Source organism: Anser brachyrhynchus (genome assembly GCF_964034855.1).
Source record: "Anser brachyrhynchus genome assembly, chromosome: 14".
Classification (NCBI taxonomy): Eukaryota; Metazoa; Chordata; class Aves; order Anseriformes; family Anatidae; genus Anser; species Anser brachyrhynchus.
The window spans coordinates 4,571,266-4,593,120 of record NC_137709.1 but is presented as its reverse complement, the minus strand read 5'-3'; the positions used below and the strand labels follow the sequence as shown (position 1 = coordinate 4,593,120).

Genomic DNA, 21,855 nt, shown 5'->3' with positions numbered 1-21,855 from the left:
TCAGGTCACAATTAACAGAGTAATCCAAGGATTTGATCACTGATAAAAACATTTTACACCATGTTTTTGAGTTACAAAAAGCAAGCTGCAATTAACTTGTAGCCACTGCTTGAGTAGAGCCAATAAATAAATTAAGATGAGGTTGGCTGCTTAGCAAGTGTTATCAGCAGAAAGGCAAACCAAATCAAAAGGCACCTCTTTGATGACAAACATCAGTGTTATTACAGCTGGCAAGAGCCAGCTCTTCCCCAATTAAAGCGACTTCAAAGAGAATTCCAAGACTTCTATTATGAGAGAAGTAACAGAAAAAGGGAATGTGTACAAATACAGCGGTTCTTGTTGTTTAGCCCTGTGCCCTTTGAATTCTTCTGTGTTAATTATTATTTCTCTTAGCATGGTGACACAGGCTGGGTTTGGGGGAGAAAAGTGTGTGAAGAGCAGATCTGAAGAAAAAAGGGCTGGTGAAATCAGAGGTGTGAAAGTTGACTGCGTGAGTGATTTCTAAAAAGGAAACGTGAACAGAGCAAACGGCAAACGGCAGGGCTGTCAGGAGGCAGGTGAGGCTGTAGAAATGAGTCTCGTGGGACAACAGCGGGTTACTGTTCTGATCCTGGATGGCAAAAGAGCAAAGTTTGGTGGTATCAGCCCGTTAACTTCTGGGCAGATGCCAGGATCAAAAATCGCGGTGTTTTTGCTGAAATCCTCTAGGTAGGCTTTGGAGGCAGCCCAGTGGCAGGGCAGCCTGGGGCTCTGCCTGCTTCGAGAGGGTCCTTTGATGTTAGGAGCTGTGGGCCTTGAGGTACCACGTGTCTCTGTGACTGAAGAGAGGATCTTATTCTCCTTCACAAAGGGAAACTAAATGTCTTGCTGGGTACGGGTGGCATGGTGTATAACTGCTTCAAAGCTACAAGAGAAAAATCCCCATTTTCCTGCCTGGAACTGTCCCATTGCTCGGGGGAATAAATGCCATGGTCCTTAGGACAACATAAAGGTGTCTGTCATGTTCTTACCTCCCCAAATACTCACACTTGGGAAGTTTTCTCAGCCCGAGCAGTACAGCATGGGTAGTCAGCAATTCAGTGTGGTGATGATGGACTGGACCAGTGATAGGAAGAACAAGACCTCCTGCTTAGCTCTAAATCTCAGCATGAGAGAGGTCAGATTTCTTGTGAAATCACAGCTCTTGCGGCCCGCATTTCATTAGTAGGTCGCAGAGCCCAGTGCAGAGACTGATGATCAGCAAAATTAGACTGTCAAGTCTTTCCCATGCTGTCTCTTTCCTTTGGGTAAAAGCGTTATGCTTCCTTTTATTTTGTAGTCCTTATCTTGCTTTTTTAGTACGGGGCGAGCTGATGCTGGCATGGAAAAAACATGACAGTTCCCTGAATCAGCAGTCAGAGATTTAAGAATGAATAGGGCTTCTGTGGGAAATTTATTAGGCTTAGAAATAGAATTACAATGTTGGTGGATAAAATATTGTGGAACATAACCTTGCACAGAGAAAGCGAAGCAGGCTTCTCCCCAGTCCTCTGCCTGCTTTTCAAAGTTGTCTCCGTATAATCTCTAACATCTATTTCCTGGCCATCCTCTTGACTATTATTACTCTTATTTAAGACCTTTCTCTATTTCGCTGTGCCCCCATCTCTCCTATGTCCTCGAGACCTGGTTTTGCTCATGGCAATGTTGCAGGAAGAACGTCTATAGCTGTCTGCTTTGGCAGAGGTGCGGGAGAGGAAAGTGCTCTTAAACAGGAACGTAACTCAGTGCCCTCTGCGGGAGGAGAGGAGGGGATAGGATCCAGGAGAGCTGGGTGATCAGCACATGCCAAACCGTTTCCATCCCCTGGCCTCTCACAAAGCACGGCAGTAGCCGGTTCTTTGATCCTAGCAGGAAAAATGCCACTTGAGCAAAAGCTTCACAAATCACCCCCTAGAACATTAAGCAGGCCGTAGCCTCAGGACCTGAATTTGTCCAGTAAGCGTGACATAAGTTGTGCTTTCCCCATGCAGCCTTTTTTGTAATTTTCAACACTGGGTGCAGTCCCTGTGGATCAGCTCTGCCTTGCTAGGGGTTATGCTCCAGCCCCTGGACAGTCCCTGGGGGGGGTACCGGGGGACTGGCAGGGCAGCACTTGGCCATGTCTCGGCTTTGAGACACTAGTGCTGCTTTAGAAATGATTACAGATTATTTAGAAATAATCCTGTTCTCTTTCTGCTCCCAAATTACCGGGCCCAGTTGGGCAAATGCTTTCCAATAGCCCCTTCGTTTGGCATGCACATCCTTTTCCCCTGTCTGAGTGTCCCTCAGTCAGCTGCGACTGGAGTTTGTGCTGTGGCGGGGTGTTTGATGGGTGAAACTGGAGTTGTGGTTTGGTGGCTGCTGGCAGAAGGGCAGCCTCTGCCTCTCAGCCACACCAGTTCATCTCCTGCTATCAGGCTGCTGATTTAGAGCTTGCCTCAGGCCCTGAGCGAGTGCCTTTTCAGGAATATTTGATTAAATCTCACTTACAGGAACACCCGAGGGCAGAAAATACAGAACTGGCACAAATACAACCAATATGAACTCGTTCAAACATTTGCTGAGCCACCACAAGGTCATTTTTTTTTTTTTTTTTGGTATTGGAATCCCTTCTCCTGAGACAGCCTTGTTTGTTAGAGTTATCCATACAAGAATAACGCTGTCCAAATGCTACGGGGTCAGATTTACAGCTGACTTCACTGGCCTGCTTCGTTTGTGGGTTTGTCCTTCTATACTGAGTTAGAGGGAGCTGTTCCTAGTCAAAATGCAGCAAACACATTCATAGATTAGATGTAAAATGAATTTATTTACAGGACATTATTCATTCTCACCTTTTCTAGTAATTAATGTCACTGGGGAAGTTAACTGTCCTTAATTCAAAGCCAGAGAAAAGCCAGGATAAGTAATTGTTTCTTGTCTTCATCTTAATTTTGCAGCCCAGCTCAATCTATGTGGTTGTTTGTCTCATGGATCTAATAATTACTTTATTTGATATCCCTCCCCTGCTCTGTAATTGTTCTGTAGTTTCATTAAAGAGAACGGGGTATCAGGAGAAATCAATCAGCCCCTTCTCTTAATCATGGGACAAGCTCTCCCTTCTGCAGGGGAAGGATCTCTTTGTCACTTACTGCACTTTGGCATCCCTTAACTGCTGGTTTCATTGAATTTCGGGCTGCTGTTCTGCTCAGGAGGTTATGACCTGTCAGCTCACGAACTCGTTTGTCTCGGGAGCGGGAGCAGCCGCTGCACAAGGAGCTGTAGCTGCTGCTTCCCCTTGGAAAACGAAAAAAGAGGGAGGCAGAAGTTGTGCTCCGGTTGTGCCCTGACCCTTCACAAACCCAAGGGGGCAGGCAGAGCCTCGGGTGCCCCTCACTTACTGGTGCTGAGGGAGGATGCTCAGTTTCTGCCAGCGCCCGTCGCTGGAGCCTGGTGGTGACGGGCACGGCGCCTGCTCGGGCTGTGACCGCTGGCATCGCCCACCGCTGGCCTGGGCTTCACAGCAGATATAGCTTTGGACTCGAGTTCTATTTTTATTGCTGCTCTGCTTAAAAAAAAAAAAAAAAAAAAAAAAAGTGTTATCTGTGTTCACATTCTCATCTCTATTGTTAGCCGTGACCTAACAGGCCGCATTTTGCTGCTGCAGCACCCAAGTGAAATTGCATTTCGTAATAAGGAAACTGCGACGCCGTGCTTGGGAGGCGTGCTGCGGCAAGGTAGTAATTGCTCGTTCACCTGCCAAAGGGGAAAGTAGGTTTGGTTGTTGCTTTGAGTGTGGTTTTTGTGGCTTCTGTGCCATATTAGACTGATTTAATATTAATAAATCAGAATTCATGAAAAAGGTGCTGCTTTTCATAGTACTAAATGGATTTTGGATACTGCACCGATCTGAAAAAATGTCACTGAAGGCAATGATTGCACAGTCTGCAGACCTTTGGACTGCATTCAGAACAGATTTAAATAGATTCAAAAACTGGTTTTCAAGTATTTTCTTACCCCTTCTTCCTCTACTCTCCCTTTCCTCCCCCAGAATCATGAACATAACTTTAACTATCTTGGAAAAGTCTCAGTGTAAATTTTAAACTTGTTTAACAGGATATTGTCAAATATTTTTCTTTAAATAGCTTTCAACATCTTTGTTTACTTCTCTTGCTTGCATAGTTTGCAGAAGTACAAAAATATCCTCCTCCTTGACCCATTAAAGCCTTTTTCCATTAATCAAACATTGATTTTTGTGTTTCTAGCCAAGCTTGAAATTAAGAGAACTGTGCTGATAATTAAAATACGAGTGATCATTGCAATAGCCTTTTAATATGTAGATGATTTCATATAAATATCCAGATAGCTCTGTAGCTGTTGTGTATCATTACTTGTTTTTACACATGAGAACGGAAGGAAACTTGCTTAATTCAGTTAATTGCTTTTTTATTGTGTGAGGGGGAAAAAGTGAAAATGTATTTATTTTTATGAATACATTCATCAGAGGGCTGAAACTCCAGGTGCCTTATTTCTGGTGGAGTTGTCCCCCTGCTGCAGGAGATGCTTTTGAAAGTGTCACTGGTGGGCAGTGGACATTGTCACCGCCCGTGGGTGCTGAGCAGCTTGTCACTGCAAGCCGAGAGCATCGCCCCCTTGACGAGAAAAAGCCACCATGGGCACAGGGGGGCAGGGCTGGATTTTGTCATCGTTTTTCATTGTTTTTGTCGCTGTCACTGGAAACTGCCAACCCGGGTGCCAGTACCCTGCAGTGGCTCAGTAGTTTGGGATCACCTTCTGTGAGATTGGCAGGCTGAAACTGTTCAGAGTGTTGCTTAACCAGCAGGGTCTCTCGTGCTTGACAGGAGTCAGCTTGGGCTGAATTTAGGCCATGGAGGTGCACTTCCTAGCCCGGTGACGCACAGCCTTGTTCAGGCAGCGAGTTATGCCTTCGTGCGGCTGCTCTCACCCAGACCAACCCAGGTGCTGGAGCTGTGTCCAGCTGGACCAGTTCACGGGGCCGCATCCTGCGCTGCAGGTGACGGGCGCAGGGCCGTGGGGTTGGGTGCGTTGTGTGGCTGCACCTGGGATAAAGGTTAAAGCAGAAGTTTTGTACCGCGTGGAGTGAGTATTGATTTCCTGAAGGCCACTGGGAATTGCACTGTGGCTACACTCTCTGTTCCCGAGCTAGTGTCACCTTCTCCATCTCCGTCTCTCTTTCTCTCCCTTTTTCTTTTTTTAAAGGGCCGTGATGTTTCTTTAAACAACCTCTGTGCAGTCTTTAGTGGTTAAGCGGTTAGCTTTCTGCTTTTGTGAGTGATTGAAATGAGAGTATTATTTTAATGTTCCCTGTTGCACCACCCACCAGTTCTGTCTGTAAGATTTCATTAACTTTAATGATACAATAAAAAATACTAAGTGTAATAATGCAGTAATGATGGAAAGGGAGTAACTGAAAGCAACGCTGAGCACTCCTGTTGTTAATGCACTCCATGTGAGATCATGTTTTTAAGTAATCCAGAAAGCAAAATTGCAAGATACGAGGTTTGATTCATTTTGGCAGATAAAGGAGCAGTATTACAGGTCTCTAACCTATAATGCAAACCTCTCTATATGTGGATAGGTTTGGCGTTAATTTGCTGCACTTATGCAAACGGACGTTATTGATACTTACCTCAACAAGCAGGTATCTGGCTGAGAAGATCAAAGACTGTGATTGAGCACTTGTACAAAATGCTAGGGTAGATATCCTGACTGTGGGTCTCAAAAATAGACACGAGAGGCAGAAGGAGTGCACAGAAGGGTGAAAGGTAGAGCTGCAGAGCCCCTCAGCCGCTCCAACTTCAAACATGTAGCGGTGGCACAAATGCTGACTTATTCTTTTCCAATACATGGTTTATTCAAGAGTCCAAGGCAACTATGCAGTTATTTCATGCTCTTCAATACTTCTTGCAGATAAGGTTTTGTCATTACTCAACTTTAACACTTAATACAGCCTTGCCCTGAAATTGTCTGGCCCTATCACAAAAGCATCACAGCTGTCCCCTTACTGTGACCGCTCCTCTAAAGATGATGATTTATAATTTATTTTTGCAACAGAATTACTCACTGTGAGTGGGGAGTACAATTTTGCAAGGATGATTTAACTTGTTTTCTTGTTTCAGGGACAGGTATAATCCTATATTTACAAAGTAATTACATGGTCCTTCACATATAATACTTAGTTTGTTTGTGGAAACTATTCATCATGTAATTAAATGAATGGTCACATTTTACAACTTCTTACAACAGGTAAAGAGTACTCCAAATATGTGCACAACTAAATACAGCTTTATCCAAGTTGTTGATGGTGGTTAGAGTGACCAAAAGTTTTGCTACATTATAATTATGTATTCTTTCCATTAGTTTTCTTTGAAATTAATTCAGATGTATGGGAATTTAGCTAGACTTGGGCTTTTTTTTTTTTCCGCATTAACTGACATGCTAAGAAGGGTTATATCTGAAGCCGAGGATTACAAAATAATAATACTGCAACCTCCTGAAGTGTCCATGTCACTCATATCTGTCCTGTAACGCCCAAAGCCTTTGCCAACTGTTTAGAGCATTCAGAATAACGATAACGATTTTTCATTCATTTAGTAAAAGAGAAGGAGAAAACAGAGGCAAGAAACTGAAGTGACCTTTTGTGGTAAGCAGAAATGTGCCAATATTGAAACACAATTATCTGAAGTGCCTGTGGGCACCAGCTTCCTGTTGATAACCTGTGGTGCTAATTACCTGCAAGAATTCAGGGCAGATGTTTGTGACTGGAATTAATTGGCACTCTGGAAAGACAGGGCTTGCAGAGGCTACAGGGAGAAAGGAATTTGGAATAGCAAAGAGGAAAAGCCACAGAGATGCTTGTGCTGCTGCTGGTTTTTCTTTTTTTGGTTCTGCTTTCCACCTTTCCTGTCTACGGGCACAGCTGAGTCGCAGGCTGACTGCCTCACCCAGCCTGTGAGATATCATGTTTTATCACACTCCTTTAACCTTCCCAGGGATGAGAAACGTGATTCAGGAGCTTTTCCACCTCTTCCTCGGTCTGTAGCCTTGCAGACCTGGGGGGCAGAAGCGAGGTGGCCAGTTAATCAAAATACAATGTACTGAAAAGGTCAAAATTGTAGTGCAGACTTAATATATTTTTCTAGAATGGGAGGCATTAATATTCTGTGTCTTCATAGACCACGGCGTAATGTCAAGGACTGCAACATCTGAGCAGAAAATAGAAAAAAGGCAATAGATTCCCTGACAAAGGTTTTAATTAGAATGAATAATGATACAAAACTAACTTTTTTTTTTCATGTCTCATTTTGGAAGATGCATGAAGTTTTGTTAATTGGCTCAGAAGATACTTTATTTTGAAAAAAAAAATAATTTTATTTCTGCATAAAATCAGCAACTTATTCTTCTTTTGGGGGAAAAACAGCCAAAATGCCTATTGACTCGAGTGGAAGTAAAACAGCCTCACTTCTCCGGCACGAGGTGCCCATGACAGCTCTGTTCTTAAGCCTTCCTTTCTGGTCTCCTATAGCTGAGCTAATTTGTGCGTATCCTGGTGAAGAACTAAATTGGCATTGCATCTTAAAAAAGATTAGGTGGGATCAGATTTTTCAAAGAGCTTGGGGCCTACCAGGGTGTTAAAAAGTCAGCAAACTTTAGTGAGGGCTCGGATCCCACTGCTGCTGGCCGTGGAGAGCCCCAGCGCAGACTGTGCATGCTAGGGAAATTTCACAGAGCTGATCTCTACCGCCGTGATGAAACAGTGGCTTTGTTGCGGCCACGAAGCTGTTGAGGCACTAAAGGAGCACTTTAAGAGTCAGAAATTCTCAGCTCCGTTCCTACGAGGCTAGCTGGCATCCACACACAGCGACAGCAGAGCGAGGCCCCCCATCTTCTTAGTCAGTGTGACCTGATTGTGTCCTAAGCACCGTTCCCAAGGCCAGGCAGCTAAATGAAGCCAGCACTGGGCAGAGCGTTTGGTGACACACTCTTCTCGAGCCGTGACCCCTCTAAAACAGCATTTGGTGGGGGCTGCTCGCGAGGCAAGAGCCCTTGTGCCCCTGCTGCAGGGGTGGCTGGCAGGGTGACCTCCTGTCCTGCCCTGCCGGTGGATGCCTCTCAGACATCTCACAACCGGTGCTTCCCACTCCCTCCCTCCTTCTCGGGATGTCTTCCTATTGATGAGTCCAGGCAGGTAAATCTGAGGCTAAAGTAATTACCTCGTCTTTGTTTCGTGAGGTCCCTGAGCCCAATATATTTAAATGACTTTCCTCCCCTTTAATGGATATCAAATGACTCCTCGTGACGTCCGTCATTTCTCCTCGGCGACACTGGTGGCTGGTTACAGCTGGTTCAGACAATTCTGGGCAAACAGGCCTTTTAAAGATAATTAACATTCAGAAAGGTCAGTTATCCTTGCAGGTCTGCATGCTGATGTTCAGCTGTCAGTGCGGGAGTTTAACTCCCCTTTCTTACAAACACCGAACTGCAAACCCTAAGCACAGCTGAATACATTTGTGATAATCCCACACAGGTATGGCTTTCACTGCACAGCATATGGATATTGAGCTTTTAATTTTTTTCCATTTCTTCCACCAGCAAACTGCTCAGTTATTTCAATTTCCCTTCAATGTTTACAAATATCGGCTTTTACTGCTGCCTCCTGCCTGCCTACCCCAGCACTCCCCCTGCCAGTGTGATATTTGCATTTCTTTGTCCCCTGACAGCATCAGCGAACATTTAATTGGGGATTTTGGAGCCCTAACATATGAATCTACTCTCTGGTTCACCCCGGGCTGCCTCCATGCTCCTTTCTCATTGGGGAGCGCTCGCTCCCGTCCTGCACATTTATCAGCCCCGGCTTGGTTCCTTCCGGCTGTGATTTATAGGGAACACGTACCCAAAGGAAATGTATTTGAAGGTCAGATGGGAAGTGCCTTTGCAGCTTTTCAGGATAAACCATGGTTAATGCAGCTCTTCCACACGCTGAGTTTGTTGGGCACTTGCCTGTGTCTGCGCACACGCATATATACGTGTAAATAAAGGTACTGCCATGGGAGCAGGCGTTAGGCCAGGAAGCTGCACCAGGAACATGTACTCTCCTGAAACAGAGCTGCTGGGAGGAGAGATGTGTGCTCTTGTGACAGGGTTTCTTTACCAGAACAGGTTTAAGGAATTGCAAGGCCTGAGGACGGTGATTAGATGGCAGTTTTGCAGATAGTGTCTTTCTATTTTGGCTGGAGAAAATAGCTTGGTCTTTTTTTTTTTTTTTTTTATTGCATTTTTAAATGAGATGAAGACAGACACAGAATTAACCCAAGCTGCTGAGGAAGAGTCCCAGGGCTGACTATGGACAAAGCAGCTCTCCCTTAGAAGTGGCTGAGAAATTACACAGCTGAGTAATTTGAGCTGAGCTCAAACAAGAGTGCCCATTTGAAAGTGCAAATGGAAGCACGATCTGAATGCATGTCCTAAAACCGAACCAGAATTGGGATTTTTGTATCTTGAGGAAGCTGTGTCTGAAAACAAATGTTTTCTTGCTCTTGCTGCAAGGGTAGTTCATTCACACTGAGCTCCTGCGCTTTATTATTCCAGTGTTACATGCTTATCTGCCAGGTATTTGTCAAAGGAGGCTTCTCTGTGGACAGGGAAATCAAAGGGAAGATGTAGTTGTTAACATGGGTCATGAGTTCTGAGTTCTTGACCAGCAGCTCATGAGTTCTTAACCAGCATTTAAGGATGTCCGTGTCTGTATCTTTGATTTTCTTATTTTTCACCCTGTGCTTTGCTTTGCACAAGACTGTTTAGTTCTTGGGCATATGCCCCTCATACACCATGTGGCAAACAGGCAACAGCGGTGGCTTTGACAGAGCAACCTTAGGAACACTCAAACCTTGCAGCCATAATGGGTATGTAGGGCAAAAGCAATTTGCTGATAGTCAGACGGCAATTTTCTGAGTTTGATGGTTTATGCGTGAACTTAGAGATCAGTGTGGAGGGCTCAAGAGGTTTCAAATTGGGGTTGTCCAGCTGGTCCCAGCAATTGTGAGCACTGCAGCGAGGGATGGTCATTCCACAAACAGATGTGGAATCTGTTTTATTTGCACAAGACCGAACAAATCCATGAAAATGTAAAAACTTGGCCTGTTTATAAACCCAGTCTTCGTTTAAACTGCTGCTGGAGGTAATCACTCAAAGCTGCTCAAATTGCATTGGTGACTTTGGGAAAGTCACAGCCGGCACCAGCCTGGCCACTGCCCGACAATATGTTGTAGCAGGAGTAGGTGTCAATTCTCCAGCTTTATTGCTGCTGATGGCTATTACTGCCTTTGGAAAGTCTCCCTCCCACTGATGGCTAATCAATGAGCTCAGCATCACTCCGAAAAGTTGTAGGTCAGTGGTAAAACTGCAACAATTAGCAAGTTTGCCTTTTGCGCCAAATATTGCAGCATATTTTCCCACCTCCTCCCCAAATAGTCTGGTTATTGAATTGTTACTTTTTTGACACTAACAGATGGTTCCTAGTGGCTGGCATCTGCAAAATTTGGGAACAGATTGATGAAATTGATAATGACCGGTTTCTGCAACAGATGGCTTATAGACAGATTTCTGTGTAAACTGACAATGTTGCATTTAAAGAGAAGTTTCCAATGAACCCACACATTACAGCTATGATTACAACGTTATTTAGACCCTGAAAAATGGATCTAGGCTTAGCATAAGCATTATGTAGTGTCTAAGACAAAGGTTAAGAAAGATTGATTAGATAATTAGCATCGCTTTATTAGCTGTTCACTACATCTGCATGATGTTCTTACATAAACATTCCCTGCTTAAAATTGCAATGATGATGTTTTAATATTTATTAAGCAGATAGGACTGAGCTCAATTTATTTGATAAAATATGGTTTCCTCAGATTTACAAACCCCATCCGATGGAAAATTACACCCAGTACAATCTCAAAGTAGCATGAGTGAGACCCCAGGCAGGGTGGAGGTGGAAGCGCGCTGGCTGCTGCTGTGCTGGTGCAAGGCTGCCCTCACTCAGGTGAGCTGAGCAATGCCTCACTGCAGGGAAGGTGGGCCTGGGGGATGGCTGTGGCTGCAGAAATGCTGATGTGTTGGTCCTCTGCTCACCAACGATATTCTCCAGAGCCTCTCAGAATAGCTATGATGTGCCTCTCCTCCTTTTGGATAGTCAGTGCAAGAGCACCCTTGTTTCTGCTGCCCCGGTGGTGCCATTGCTTTGGCAAGGGATTTTGTGACTTCCACAGCATGAGATGAGTCTAGTTTTGCAGCATCTCTGCAGCTGCAAGTGTTTGAGATGTGGCTGCTGGTGTTTGCTGAGCTCTCTGATGTGACTCCGTGCACTGTGGTGCCAGGTGGGGCTGCTCCTGGGCTTGGGGGCATCGTTGCATGCCGTGTCATGGCAAATGCTCTTTTGGTTTGACCACCCATGCCTTGGGTGAAGATTTCCATCAACCATGCCCCTGTAACTGTCTTACTGGGCTATCACCTATGTTTTAATTGGCCAGAGAGAATGGTTTTGGGCAGCCTGTTGGCCAAGACAAGAGCTGAAATCCCAAACCAGGGCAGCCAAAGCAGGAGGAGTGGCGCTGTGCTGCTGAGTGGTGCTCCGTGCTGTTCGGGCTCTTGTCTTACCACTTAAAGTGAGCAAGTTTATAAAAACAGCGTCTGCAGTGCTTCATGTGAGATATGCAGAAGAATGGCGATCTACAGAGCACCTTCCTTCTGTTGGATGTCTTTTTCACTTCTGACTCTCCCCCAAACTGTCTAGGATGCAGGCAGGGGATGCTCAGTGAGAGGTGTGAGCACTCAGCCTAGCTCGGCACTTTTTCCCCTTACCTTGATCAAGGACTCTTGATGCTGTGAAAAAAATTATTCAAAAACTTGTCTGGACACCTTAATTTGCGCCGAAGCTTTCAGAGGTCAACAGTGCTGGAGCAGTGAGGCCGGTCAATGAAGATGTATGCAGCGTGCCCTAAATAAATCCACCTGCCTACAGAACTCACAGCAGGGTTGTCTCAGGTAGGCTGGGAGCTGGGGCAGCTCCCCAGAAGGACCCAATTTGCATCTTTACTTTGCAAATTTGCTCGTTGCTACCTGGCTGGTATTTTTCTAGCATTGAGAGAAATGAGATTTCACAGAGGGTACTACCACATGAGAAATTAATTTTTTGCTAGGAAACTTGGTGCCATGGAAAGGTGTTTTTTTTTTTTTTAAAAAAAAAGTTTTCTGCATAGAATTTTGTTTCTGCAACTGTATTTTTCAATCCAAGCACTCTTCCTGTAGGCAAAATTGAAATAGTTTAACTAAAAGGGGTGTAAAAACAAATGAAATTGGAGAAAAATCCCTTAAGGAATAGCAGTTTAACTGAAATCAATTCCTCTGATTAAATTGGCCAAATGGGTTACCTAGACTTTAAAAGAAGGCTGCATTAATTTAACTAGGCAATAGTTAAATTATATCTTGGAAAGATGTGGTATGTTGGTGTCTTAAAATGCAGAAACGACGTTGAACACCTGCAGAGCTGCACGTCTATGCGTACTGCTTCTCCAAAGAGGCTTTTCATTGTTGTTCCTTTTTGTTTTCTATTTAAATATAAAATGATTTTTTTTTTTAAAATAGCTTCAGGGGTGCAGGGGTTTGGGGAGGGGTCTCAGAGGAGTCCAAGCTTCAAAACTGTCTTTTTCTGGGTGGCAATTTATAAGAGTTTTTTTCTTAAAATATTCTCAGCTCTTGTTCTGACACAGACATTGTGATTGATGTGCAGTTTTCATGGGATTTGAGTAAGTCTGATGATTTGATATCAACCTGAAATTGCGATAGTAAACACAGAATTGAATTTGGCTGCAACTATTTGCATCTAGTATCAGATTGTGGAAGATAAGTGAAAGTGAAATATTTAAATTCTTGAAGCTCTTTAATCCTTTTTGTTCTGATTTTCTTTCTCTCATACGAGCTTCCTTCAGTGTGGAAAAAGGAATACAAATATGAAATACCAATGTATCAAAATGCTAAGGTTAGTTTGTTTGCATAAATGCTGCTTTCACTGTCTGCTCTAGATTATTTTCAGTGCAAATCACTGTTTCTTGAATGCGCGCTGCTTATAATGATTCAAAAGCTATTATGGCTTCTGCTCTGAGGGATGATCTGCTTCGGTAGTGATGCCCAGAGAAACATTCTGCTTCCTAATCATTGCTCAAAGGCAGCTAATTTGCAGTTCTTCTGGTGTCAAGGAAAATGAGACATGCTTGCTTTAGTTTTTATTTATCTGGGTTACTTGGAATAGGCAGGGCGAGAGAGGTTGGAGCCGTTGGTATGAATGGAGGGAGCTGCAGGTCCTTCCTTATCTGCCAGCTCTTTCCCTGGCACGGCTGTGCTGGGATTGGGGGATGTTTGCGTCTCTCCTCCAGGGAAAGAAAGGCTGTGGATGCTTCTGCTGTTGTGCCCACAGCACTGCTCAGGTGGCAGCCTGGAGCCTGGGCTCCGGCCACGCCAATGTCTGCGTCCACATCTCCTGAGCACGAGAAGGTCCCATCCCCGACCTGTTTGGGTTTATTCCTGTTACTCTGCTTTCTCGGTTCTGTGTCCCCAGCCCCTCAGTCTATTATCTTTTTGATAAGGCTTTTATGAAGCCTTGTTTTGTCACAGCCCCTGTGAATCTTCACGTCTCCCCGTTATTGGTCAAACAAGTCGGTTCTGGAGAGGGAGCTGCACTTAATCACCACGTAATGAGGAGACGTTTTCTGCCAGCCTGCTATGAGACCGCTTGTTCACCAGTCTGAAGAACGTAAAATAATTCCATATGAGGGTACACTGGAAACCGGCTGAGATTATTTTTTTCACTTGTAAACATGGGAGGAGATATGCTGGATTTCACACCATCTATGAGCCAATGATCTAATGTCATCTTTGTAGTGCTGGATTAAACAACAGCTAAGGTTATACACCTCCTTCCCTTATTTTAAGTGCCTTATTTTTCTTTCTGTCCTTATCAGATGACAGGCTCCCAGGCAGGGAAAGCCATCCCCAGAGGCAGTAGGGTACTTGGGTTGATTTTCAGGATGAACGAAGAAACTCCTGCCAGAAATCACCCTGTGTTGTAGAAATAAAGCCATCCAACCAAGACATCTCCTGGATGCTTATTCCTATAGAAAATGTGTTCACATACAGAACTCGAAGGGATTTAGGTAAGAGCAAATGATCCTGGTAATTCTGGTTTCTGTTTTCCAGATGCCCCTGGCACACAGCTTCTCAAAGGGGCAGACAAAAAGGTGCCTTTTCCTCTCCTGTTCTTGTGACATGCATGATCAATAAATGTTATTGGCTGCACTTCTAGTAGTTCAAAAAGGGGGTTGCTTTTGATCTATTAGGGCAGTGGTACTTAATTAAAAATTGATTGTTAAGGGACTTTACTGATAAGTAACAGCTTTTTTTTTTTTAATATATGCATGTAACTTTATTTACGTATAAAATGTAATTCACAAGCACTAAAACCTTTATGCAAAGCCCCGACTGGAACATAGCATGTTTTGTTTCAAGCTGCATCCACACCTTTCAGCCTTGTGCCAAGCATCCCCGCTGTCCCTGCTGCAGTCCCTGGGCACTTGGGTACCGTGCCACCGCCGGCTGCATGGGTTTGGGATGTATAAATAAGACTTTTCTGGCTGCAGCTGAGTGTTGGCTGCAGGGTGGTTTTGCTCCATAAAACTTAGTCACCCCGTCGTCCTCCTGTGATAGCTGAAACCACAGGCATCCTGGGGGAGCTCCCCAGAAATACTACCTCATGTTCAGCCCCATCTTCTTCTCTTCTCCTACTGCTTCCTCCTGCAGAGCTGCTCTGCTCCCCTCTCGCTTGTCTCGCTCCACTCACATCGTGGCTTTGTTGAGTTTATGTATATAAATATGCATATATTTTTTACTACTTTGACTCCATGATTTTGTCTCTCAGGGCTTCAGTTAATACCGTCTTGCTTCTTTCCTTTTATGCTCCTTACGTCCCGAGTTGCTCAGTATATCACTGCATATCATCCTGTCACTCTTTGCCATGCCCATTTACTGCTGCCGCTGCTTCAAGCTGCGGCTCCACCTAAACAAGTGGGTGGATAAATTACCCGGAGGCTGCGCATCACACCCCAGCGATCCGCGGGCCATTCAGCACGTCACATATTCCCTGGACACAAAATGACCTTTTTCCTCCACGGACTATGGACAATAAAGGAGGTGTTTAAAATAGAGTGGGCTTAAGGTGACAGAAAGCCAGCAGTGATTTACCCATACTATCTACTTTGATTTATAATTTGTGGCTTCTCTGCTGGGGGGTGGGCGAAAAAGGGTTGTTTTGGCTTTCTATTTCTGGATTATGGTGTGGAGGGTCAAAAGCAAGCTTTGACTTCCCGTGACCTGAAGTAACATGATAAGAGTTCAGGAGTAAAATAACAAATTACCCTTTAAAATGCGAGCAGATGTCACGGAGAGTAAATTGGGCACAGAAATTGATTTCATGGTATTTGCCTCCCGTGTTGAGGTAACCCACGGGGGAACTTATTTAGGCTGTCAGCAATTTGGGGCACCGGCTTCTCCCCCAGACTTGCAAAGTACCAGTGAGTTTTGTATGCTCGTGTCATCGGTTCTCGGGAAGTAACACGCTATTGCTGACAACAACCAGCAGCGTCATTAAAACGGGATAGAAATGGGTGTTTACCGTTCACAATTTGCACCACCATGCCCTCCTTCAAATAAGTTGAGCAGCTGCATTTCCAGTGAGAGCTGCTGATCTCGGTCAGCTTGACGTTAGCAGTTTCTGCTATCCAACTTTGCAAAACTATTTTTCCTCCCTCGATCTCAAACACACAAATAATTCACTTAATTCTCAGATTCTGGAAAATGGAATCATCATCGTTAATCGCACACTCCCTCTGCTTTCCTACCCACAAGGTGATTATTTTTTTTGTAAAACAAGACATTGGCACTTTTCTGTTGCAGCCACCATTGAGTGCAGAGGCTGTTTGTACTACGGTGTTATAGCAATCACAGCTCAGCAGCAGCTTTCGTTGTCAGGCTGTCGACAAATCAGGACACCCTGGGTTGTGTTCATTTATTTCACTCTAGCATAATTCCCTTTGCAGAATTTGATACCGTGGCAAATGCATCTAGTTAATAGATTTCCTTAAGCAGATAAAATAGGTCATATGTTTTTAAATGGTAAAGGGTGTTTTCATTTGTTAAACACTGCTTCCTGTTTTCAGTCATTTAAGAGGATTTTCACCACACAAACTGATCCTAAAAACACTCCTCACATTATGAATTTATCTTTGTAACCGTAATAAAACCTTCATTTTTTGCTCAGTTTAACACAGCAGGCTTAAACATCTATTTAGCATGACAAGGATAAATCTGTGCTCTCTATTCACAAAATAGGTCAAACGTATTAAAAAGTATGCTCCAATGTCACTTAATCATCAGATACTAACTTTGCCATAGTAAATACCCAGACTTCGGGAGAAGAGCTTTGGAGTGAAAAGTTTTAGAAGAGTGTTGTGGTGTTTGGGCCTTAGGGACGTTCAGAAAAAAAGCTGAAATGAGCACGAGCTGTAATTATTCATTTTACAGGACTCTGCTGGCCTGGAGATGGGAGGGAGGTGCTGGTTCATCTGCTGCACCTGAGCGCGGGGCACCAGAAATGCCTGCGGCTGCCAGGGGCTGGAGCTGCGCTAGGCGTCGTGATTTATACAGCTGGCTGCGGATGTCACCCATTTGTCCTTCCCGTGTGACCCACAAAAGCACCGTTATCTCCCAGTAATTAGGTCCGTGGGGCAGAAATAGATGTGCTATCCCGTGGGGTCACAACGAGCGGCTCTCACCGCACCTGGAGCTGGCCCTGATGCAGCCGGGAGCTGCCGGCCCTTTCTGATGGCCGCATCCAGCACCGTGCTTGTGCAGGTGCTTCATTCAAAGCACACGGAGCGTCCCATCGACTCAATACAGAGCTGATAAACACTTGTGCAATAAAGTGCGTCGCAGTGCTGGCTGTAACATCAAGAAGCTCACTCCTGGCTCCGGAGAGGCATGAAAATTGTAATCAGATGAACTGGCTGTAGCACAGCAGTGCCATTTACATGCGTATGATGTTGTTTAACTTTAGCTGTAGTGTGCTCATTTTTGGAAAGAGAGTAAGTGTGCTAGCAGCAGCTATTGACCTTCTGAAATCCAGTGAAGTGCTGCAACAGTTTGCTGGGTGGCTGGGTTCTGGTTTTAAAGAACTTCAGCTTAGATGCAGACATTTGTGGATGCATTGGTCCCTCCTGCATCCCTCCCTTCGGCTGTCTCAGTGCATGCAGGGCCCCCTGGGCAGCTCCAAATCAACGTCCTGCATCCACACTGAGCATGGCAGCCGAGTCCAGCTCTGCTGTCAGCCTCCCCATGGGGCAAGGTGTGGGGAGGTGGCAGGGACTTGCTGAGAGAAATGAACCCGACTTTGGCAATTAATTGTGCAGCCGGCTTTGCAGTCATGGGCATGCAAACCTGGAACTGATGGAGTTTCCTCTGCCTGCTAAGGAAAGCATGAAACAAATTATTTTCTGTCTTTGGACAGTTTGTAGTAGAGCCGTGAGGGACTTCTAATTGGAGAGTTAATGTGCACTTTCCAGTGATTAGGTAAACACATTTTTTTGTTATTTATTATAGCTTCCATTGCACGGACTCAACTAATTACAAAAATGTCCCTTGTAGAAACCATTTACAATTTTAATTCCAATTATTTTTTGATAATTCAGAAACATTTTTGCTACTATTCATCAGAAAGCAGAAAGTTAATCCATTCATTACCACACTGAACGGCTAATTTAAAACCAACCATGGATTATGAAGTCAGACTGAAGGTGAAAAAACAGGACCTTGCTGTGCGGAAAGTTGAGGGGGAAATAGCTGTAAAAAAAAAAACCAATAAATCATAGCTGAAAAAAATAAATCATTTGCAGAGCTGTAGAAGAAAGGCAGTGCTCCACCTGGAGCACGAACGTTCCCATGTTCAATGAGCCCTTTTGTAACGGCAGCAGTGAAAAATCAGGGACATGCATTTGCCCAAAATATCTTCTCTGAAATAGCTGTAGTTTAAGGAAGCCTGTTTAGTGGGCGTCCATTAATGTCAGATTCCCACGGACTTACACAAGGGTTAAAGGAATCTCGACATGGATAAAAGCAGCAGATCCGTCCTAGGGAAGCAGCCGCGCTGGGTGCCAGAGGAGGGGGCTCGTTGCTGCTGTGCCCCAAAGACACCGTGAACCCACAGCCCGTCTGCTGTTAACTGGAGCTATCTGTTATGTGATAACTTTGCCAATAAAATGCTAGTTTTAACTCAAAACATAAAAAGATGAAAAGATTCCAAAGACCCTCCTAAACACTGCAGGATGACAACGAATCTCCTCTGATGCGTTCCGCTCCAAAAATAGCAGCTCTGGCCCTCCCTGGTGCTCGTCTCCTTCAGCAATGTGCTTTCAGTGGAGCTGTGCTGATACGTTTCTTTTAACATAAATGACCTTTTTTTTTTTTTTAAATGTACCCAACCTGGGAATTAAGCATCCAGTCTGATTTTCCCATTTGTAAGATGTATACATTACATCCGGTGTTATTACACAAAGCTTCATCTCTAAGACATATACAGCTTTTTTCTCTGTAAAGTGATTATGCTCTTTGATACGCAGCCATATGAAATCCTGCAAAATATGCTTCTGACTCCCCCATTTTGTATGCCAAACTCCAAATTTAGAGACCAATAAAACTAATTTATAGGATTCACTGTGAAAAGCTCTGATTTCAATATAAATAAATAATTTCAGAAATGTGTTCTTACTTAAATACACTTTTCCAAAGACAGTTTTAACCTTCAGAAATGGATTGCTGCTTAAAAAGGGCTCAACAAGCCACGAATGCAGCTTTTAGGTCAGAAAAAGGAAAACATTTCAGTTTTGGAATGCTGTCCATCTCGCAAGGTTTCTCTTCATAGGCAGCTTCGTGCATTTAATGGTGCAGACCGAGAGGAGCCAGTCTGGGTTTCTCAGCCGGGCAGAGCTGGAACATCTGGAAGCTGTCTGTCCTGCCGCCAGGGGCTGGGACACTGGGAAGGGTTTTCAGGTAACGGGGCAGAGTGCAGGATGAGAGGATATGGGGAATATCATGTGGGAGCCCTTTGATTTGGTCTTTGAGTCCTTTAAAGACACACCCCTTGTTTTTCTTGCAGCCACTGTTGTAAACGGTATTGAAGTGAGCTCCAGAAATACACACAGAAAGTAACTAGAAAAAAGCAAAACCATTTGGAGGGCACCAGGCTCATTCAGCAGGAGCTATTGTCTCCCACATCCCAACATGAACCCTTTCAAACATCCCCAGTCTCTTTGCTGGGATTTTTAAAATCAGCCTGGAGCGGTGTGCCACATCTCCCTGTTACCGGTGCAGCATCACCCAGTTAATTGGGGCTTTTGCTGAGCCAGAACCTGATTTGCTTTCAGCAGCTCACAGTCAGACACGGGTGGCTTTGGACCTTGTTAACATAAATCTTCCCTTGCAGCCTTGCTGGACAGAAAAGATCAGATCACAGGCGCAAAATGCTCTGAGGCTGTGGGGTTCGGTGGCAGAAACCTCACAGGAAAGCAGGTCTAGCAGCTGCAGCAGAGCGACCCCGGCTGAATACTGGGCCTCAAAACCCACAGGCACAAAGATTTCCTCTGGGCCAGAGTCCCTGCTGAGCTGGCATTTCTGTCCGTACTGTGCTATATCCCAGCAGACTGCTTGCTCCCTCACAGATGTGTGACTTTTCTCTTCTGAAAATGAGTCTTTGACCCAAAGTGACCTAGGGAAAAATCTTTTCTTTTTCCTTCACCTTACTCTGAAGGTGGGATGAGACTAAAACTGGAAAACTATTAGCTCAGTCACAGCTTGGAGCTGCAAACTGGTAAATTGAGGTTGAATATTGTGGGGTATTTCCTGGAGGATGCTGGAGCCATGAGAGACTTCGTGCTAGGAAGCCATACACAGACTGGATCATTCCTGGCAACTGATGAGCACAGAAAGGAGGCAAAACAATTGATCAACAAAGCTGAGATGTTTTCCAACACTTCTGCTATCTCACAGAGCCATACACAGCAATGGATGTGGTAGATGGCTTCCAGAGGCCAAGAGCAATGCGCAGCTCTGGACAAGGGATTGGGACCACTGAGAGAGCGAGTACTGGCCAATGTGTTTGTCACCTCTTTGGAGAGCTGCCACCTGTTGGAAAGGCCAAACTGCCTGAATAAATGAGTAAAAGCAGGTAACACGTCCCAGAGAAAAGCACATTGGATGTCTTTGCAGGATGGTGGGCGGATTTGTGCTTTTGGCAGTCTCTGCAGGGCTGCTCTTCCTGCCTCACCAGCCTGGGCACGGCAGCCTGTGAAGCTCCCAGAGCAACAGCCAGGCATCAGGACAAATCCCTCAGTGCTGCTAAGAAGCAAAGTGACCAATGCAGCAAGAGCTGGGGGGCAGCACGCCGTGATCCCAGCTGAGCAGGGAGCCTTGCTGCGGCAGCACTTTGCTGGAGAGGCTCCATTTGCTCCCTAACCAAACCCCGCAGTGGACAGTAGGGCTCTTCAGTGCTCATCATTAGAGATGATTACTCCAAAAAGAACACCGTGTCTGAGGTCCACCGGAGCTGGCAAGGCTCAAAGACCCTTTCGGCCCCCTGATGTTTGCCTGGAGCATTATTTTAGCACGCTCCAGAGGGACCCAGCAATGCTGGCTGTTAGGGGAGCAGCACAGAGGGAAGTCGTATGATTTCTGAGAGCTTCTAATACTCTCCTGGGAAAAGAGAAACTGCACCGAGGCCTGAACCAATGTGCACTTGATGAGCAGGCTGATGAATGCTCCCAATGCAATTCCGCATGTAAGAAACCTGGAGAGCAAGACTCCACAGGCAACAGCTTCACAAGTTTTTATTCCCTGCCCTAGAGTCACTGTCATCTTAAAATTCTCTACAAACATGAAAACAAATCATCCTGTCAAAAAATCATGCATTAGAAACAAATTATGCTCTCTACAAGCATCTTGGCAATATAATTGATAAACTGCGAGTGTAGGAAATAATTGAAAAAGTGGGGGGGGACATGCAGGATAAATGACTAAAATAGGAAAATAATGAACACGTGTAAATAAGAGCCACAAACAATAAATATAAATTATGGTGTGACAAACTGTAAATAATCAGAGCATTTCAGGCCTGAAATGTGATCCCTCTTCAGGGAAAACTTGTGTTGGTAAATCTAGAAAAGGCTGAGAAAGGAAAACGAGAAGAGACGCGGTTATCAGGGCTCCTGGAGGTGGCAGGTGCGATGGATTAGCCCTTAGATCCATTACTCAAAACCTGCGCTCGCTCTGTGGCAGCATGGTGCGTTACCAGACCTCCTCTTCCTACCTCCACCCCGCCATACAAACGGCCCTGGCACAGGCGATGCCACCAGCCTTTTGCACCCTGCTGTAAAGAGATTAAAAGAAGAGGGGTGACATTTATCTTCCCTGGTTGAGCCATTTAGAAAGGGATTTTTGATGACTTTTGTCTCCTGATTCACCCCACTTTCCCCTTCCCTCCCCAGTGTCTTGGTGTCCATGGGATATTCAGAAATAAATGGCCACTGTCATTAGCTTCTCCTGCAGATGCACATGTCAAGATGGCTGTTTGGCTTCTGTGAAAGATTTTAACCCATCTCTTTGTTTCCAGGGCCTAAATCCTTCCCAAATCCCCGGGATTAAATTCTGGTCAGGCCCAGCCTGTGC

The 21,855-nt window shown here is 44.9% G+C and overlaps 1 protein-coding gene across 4 annotated transcripts in view; it reads left to right on the top strand.

The window, feature by feature from the left end:
• The window catches only part of LOC308177553 (uncharacterized protein), a 59,552-nt gene that overhangs the window by 28,929 nt on the left and 8,768 nt on the right, over positions 1-21,855 (top strand). For 2 of the 4 annotated variants that reach the window (XM_080555026.1, XM_080555027.1), the window contains exon 4: positions 19,058-19,185. The exons of 1 other annotated variant lie outside the window; for it this stretch is intronic. In XM_080555026.1, coding sequence (XP_080411152.1) covers positions 19,058-19,185 — 128 coding nt within the window. Of the gene's footprint in view, positions 1-16,665; positions 18,253-19,057; positions 19,186-21,855 lie in introns of those variants that run through there. One more of the 4 variants, XR_013939248.1, reaches the window with a different exon arrangement.